Source organism: Elaeis guineensis, chromosome 5 (assembly GCF_000442705.2).
Source record: "Elaeis guineensis isolate ETL-2024a chromosome 5, EG11, whole genome shotgun sequence".
Classification (NCBI taxonomy): Eukaryota; Viridiplantae; Streptophyta; class Magnoliopsida; order Arecales; family Arecaceae; genus Elaeis; species Elaeis guineensis.
The window spans coordinates 21,637,992-21,643,303 of record NC_025997.2 but is presented as its reverse complement, the minus strand read 5'-3'; the positions used below and the strand labels follow the sequence as shown (position 1 = coordinate 21,643,303).

Genomic DNA, 5,312 nt, shown 5'->3' with positions numbered 1-5,312 from the left:
GTAAGCCATAAAATTTAGTCATAATGATCAGACTAAGTGAAACCATCATCATTAAATCATAAAATTATTCAAACACATAAATTCAATTTTTCATCGAGTATGAAAAACGTAAACTAGCTAACTAATCATGTTGTCGCTTTAACCTGACTAAGACTATGTATCTTCTAACTTTGAAAAAAATACAACAGAAAAAGATATAAGCTATACAGCTTACCAAGAATCCTCATATACACCCGCACCATTATAATAATATAAATTTAAAAATAATAAAAAATCATTATTGAAATAAACATAAATATATCCGATGATCAATATTGCTCAAAATAAATAGTTTGCATAAATAAACCAAATATCAATAGTAAACATTCACTCAAAAGTGGTACATCATACAATATCTTGGAGACCATGATCATGACTGCTTTGCTCAAATGGTGCTTCACCTCCTCGTAGTTTTCTTCTTAGCCTAGCTAGTTTGTTAGGTTGACTCAGTCAAATTGAGTTGAACCAGTAGAATCTCACAAGGCACCTCCCCTCCAAAATTTTATTAGAAAAATAAGAAAAAAACTATGCATTGTAGAAGAAAGGGAACAAAAAAAAAAAAAAAAAAAATTCCCTTTTTTCACCATTGGCACATCTTTCTTAAAAATTCCCCCAAGATTAGGATGAATTACATTTACACCCAATACTTAAAAAAACCTACGTACCTTTATCCATTTGAGATAGTCAAGCCAATAAACCTAAAATGGAACCCAAATATCACACCAAAATAATTTTTAAAAATAATCAAAATAACCTTAAGTAATATAATATTCACCGAAGGATATAAAAAAATGTGCATCCTCTTTCCTCTCAAATGCAAATTCTACTTCTTACATGGAATAAATGGTTTTACTATCGATATTAATTTAACTAAATGTAAATATAGTTTTACAAATTAACTATTGTATTAAGTATAATAAATAAAATTTTAGAGGATTTTTATAATTTATTCTATTTTATACTGAAACTTTAACAGCCCTTAAGATCCAGCACTAATGGTCTATTTTCAGCCCAATTGACAGCAACATTACAAACGCGATAATAAATTTGGTCAAACCTCTCCCTGCTCTGCTCCACTCTAAGTCCAAAACCCACTCAAATATAGCAAAATGCCAACATAAAATCATCGTCACCGTTACCGGTGTATTTCAGACGGAACCTCAGCCATGCAAATGCATTAAAGGTCAAGAGTAAGGATAAAAGTCTCCTATCTTTTGTAGAAATTTTGGAGCTTTACAATCTATTATAATCGTTTCGGCTTTCACTTAAACAATCATATTGTTGTTTTTTCATCAAACCTTGGTCATTTTTTCCTATCAAAAGAAGAAAATCTTCACCATCACTTTCACAGCTATAGTTAGTCTTGTCTCGTAGCCTTCTGCAACTTCCGTTGAACGCTGGCGGCGAATCAAACCAACGCGTATGATAACACTCCTTTTATTTTTTTATGACACTAGAATCGTATGCGCCACATGAACTATCTTATATTTGCTTATTTATAGAGACAGTGTCCGCATTACACTCAAAGCATCAGAACACCAGCCATGGAACTCCATCTCCCTTCCTTACCCTTCCTTTCCTTCTTCCTCCTCTTTGTACTCATAGTAATTAAAGTTAACCAAATCCACAGCAACAGGAATTAAGCTGCCTCCGAGCCCATGGAAGCTCCCTATCATCGGTCACCTCCACCATTTTCTCGGAGCTCAGCTCCCTCACCGTGCCCTCCGTGAGCTGTCTTGGCGGCATGGCCCTGTCATGCACCTCAGGCTCGGACAAGTCGACCACATTATCGTCTCCTCTCCAGAGATGGCAAGAGAGATCCTGAAGACCCACGATCTCATCTTCGCCACCCGAGACAAAATACTAATTTCCAAGGTGTTCTATGACGGCACAGACATTGTCTTCGCACCCTACGGAAGCTACTGGCGGGAGCTGCGGAAGATATGCGTTCTCGAACTACTGAGTGCAAAGCGTGTCCAGTCCTTCAGCACACTTCGACAAGAAGAGATGTCCAACCTTGTGGGATACATCTCCAACATGAGAAATTCCCCGGTTAACCTTAGTGAGATGTTTCTCCTGACATCTAATACTGTGACCTCGAGGGTGGCATTTGGTACACAGTGCAAGCATGGGCCAAGATTCATCTCAGCAACGAAGAAAGTACTGGAATTGTTCATTGGATCTAACGTAACTGATTTATTCCCCTCATTGAGTGTTATTGACACTCTTAGTGGATTGAGTTCAAGGTTAGACAAATGTGGCAGGGAGATGGATGAGATTCTCGGGCAGATCATCGAGGAGCATGAAGCGAAGAGAGCAACCAGCAATGGGGGACCGCAGGAGGGGGAAGATCTTGTGGACGTTCTCTTAGGGCTGAAAGAAAATGGTGGACTTGAATTCCCCTTCACGCTCACCAACATCAAGGCCGTAATCCTGGTTAGCATGCCTAACTATGCATCTAGCTTGTTCTACACAAATAAACAAATGAATATTTACAAGACATGGCAAAACATATTAATTGCTCCAAGTACTTATCGTTTCCACTATTTTCAGGATATGTTCGCGGGGGGGACCGAGACATCAGCGACAAAGCTACAGTGGACGATGGCAGAGTTAATGAGACACCCTGAGATAATGGTGAAGGCTCAGGTGGAGGTGCGGCAAGCATTCAAGGGAAAGACCAAGATCGAGGAGGAAGATATCACTAAATTGCATTACATAAAATTGGTGATCAAAGAGTCTCTGAGACTGCACCCACCGGTGCCATTGCTCGGGCCGAAAGTATGCCGTGAGGCATGCAAAGTGGACGGCTACGATATCCCGTTTGGGAGCAGGATTATCATCAATGCATGGGCTGTAGCAAGGGATCCGAGATACTGGGAGGACCCAGAGAGCTTTAAGCCGGAAAGGTTCGATGGCAGCTCGGTGGACTACAAAGGTGGCAACTTTGAGTATTTGCCTTTCGGTGGGGGCAGGAGGATATGCCCGGGGATCACCTTTGGCATGGCTCAGGTGGAGACGGTCCTAGCCCACCTCCTCTACTATTTTGATTGGAAGATCCCTGATGGAATGGACCCCAAGGATTTGGATATAACCGAGCTCTTTGGGGGAACCGTGAGCTTGAAATCGCCTCTGTGGTTAATTGCTACTCCGCATATTCTATCTAAATGATATACATAGCTTAAGTAATTAGATGTTGCTTTTGGGGGAGCGGTATCTGTATGCAATACTGCAAGCATGCCTTTGTGTTTGTGATTTCGTAAATTGTTCTGCAATAAAAGTAGCGCTTTATGGAGAAACAAAAGGATATAATATGGAAAACAAAAGAAATTCACAACCACGAGTTCTACTGCATTCTGCTGCCATCTCTAGCAGTGTATCATTTATGCTGTAACTGTTTGTGTCCGGTAAGATCATCAAAAGCATATGGATCGCATCAAACATGGACAGCGGGGGACATTATAAAATATCAATCCGGAGCAAGATTGTAATACCCCAACCCGAATCTCAAAACAGCATAAGAAAAAAAAAAAAAGAAACAGCCAGCACATGCATTGCACGTGCTGGAAACTATTGAGAAGCTGGGAATTACCGTCGCTCTTCCTTCTCTATTTTTCCGATCGATAGGATCATAATTCAATTCAGAATCAAATTATTTTCGATCTCTAATTCCTTCCAATGGCATCTATTTAAGGGCTCAAACACTCCTACGAAATCAATCATCCAATCTTGACCTCTCTTCTCCCCTATTTCTTTAAAAACCTTGGATTTGATTCACGGTGTTCGCTGAAAAGACTATCACCAAGACTCATCGGAAACCTCAAGTAAGATATCCAACATCTTTCCCTTCTCTTTTCTTGCATTAAACCCCATCCATCAGCTATGATTTGGTCGAAACAATGCCCGGAAGAATCCCCTGTTTCCAAATCTATAACTCCATCCCCTTTTTCTGGCACCATATGCCACCGCCGATCGTCAGGAAAGGAACTCCGGCCGCATCACCATGGCCCTAGTCACCGCCGGGCATAACATCGATCAGCAGGAGGGTTCCTAGTTCGGAGAGGAACGGAAAATGTGAGTCTCCTGTTCCATCAAGAAGAAAGGGAAAAAAAAGAAAAAAAAATGAAAAAAAAAAAGAAAAGAGAAAAGAAAAGAAGAGAGGGAGTTTCTCTCTCTTCCCTCTCTCCCTTCTCTCTTAGCTTGCAACTCCACTTTCTCTCTAAAATTTTTTTCTTTCTCTCTTTATAAATTTTCTCTCTCTAGAATTATTCTCTCTCTATGATTAATCCCATAAAAGATTTTATTTTGATGATTTTGATCCGACCTTAGCAAAGTGAGCATGATCCGCAGTCGTCGGATGACGTGTTGGCATCCATCTTAGTTGAATCCGAATACCATCAGATTTGATCTACTTGATTTTTATGGAGCCAATTGTATCTTAAATCCGACCTTAATTAAATGAAGTTATTTGATTGAACTGATCTGACCATGTTGGCCTCCATCTTGACTCTTATCGGACACTATTGACTTGATCATTCTTGATCTCTATTGAACTACATAGATCTTAGTATGGTCCTTGATCAGATAAATTTAGATGATTGATCGATCCGGACTGTTGGATGCAACTACCATCCATCATGTCTCTCATGATTATTTATGTCCTTTTTAATTATTGGACTTGATTATATATAAGGGTGTAGTTATCTCGATAAGAAGAGGTCTAACAATAGGATACTTCGATGTAATCTATGAATTGAAGATTTTGAAAAAAAAATTATGAAACTATATGGATTTATTGGAGTACGTGTGAGATAAATAATGATTCATTTTTTTTAGATATATTAGTAAATTATAAAATATTTTTTATATTGAATTATTTTTGATTTATAAAATTGATATATTATTTTTTGAATTACCAAAATATCTTTTTTTCAATACATCAAATGATTTATGATCGATCGTATTAAATTTGATATAGACCGTCTGATTAATTTTAGTGTTGCATGGTTTATGAACTTTTTGAATTAAAATATAAAATTTATATTTGATCTGAGATAGATTTTGACTCGTAGCCTAACTATGTATCAAACCCTACTGGTAGGAGTTTTGCACTACTATTTCAATACCCTACCAGTGGGGGTTGTATACTAATATTTCGATACCTTACTAGTGAGGATTGTATACTAATATTTCGATATCTTACCAGTGGAGATTGTGTGCTGGTATTTTGATACTTTATCAGTAGAGATTATGTACTGATATTTCGATATCCC

At 38.3% G+C, this 5,312-nt stretch overlaps 1 protein-coding gene across 1 annotated transcript; it reads left to right on the top strand.

The window, feature by feature from the left end:
• Positions 1-1,548: 1,548 nt before the first annotated feature.
• LOC105036548 (premnaspirodiene oxygenase) lies at positions 1,549-3,379 on the top strand. Its single transcript, XM_010912305.3, is given in 3 exon segments — positions 1,549-1,817; positions 1,820-2,475; positions 2,593-3,379. Coding segments are annotated over 3 exon segments (1,308 nt in total). The 5' UTR covers positions 1,549-1,783; the 3' UTR covers positions 3,211-3,379.
• Positions 3,380-5,312: the final 1,933 nt, after the last annotated feature.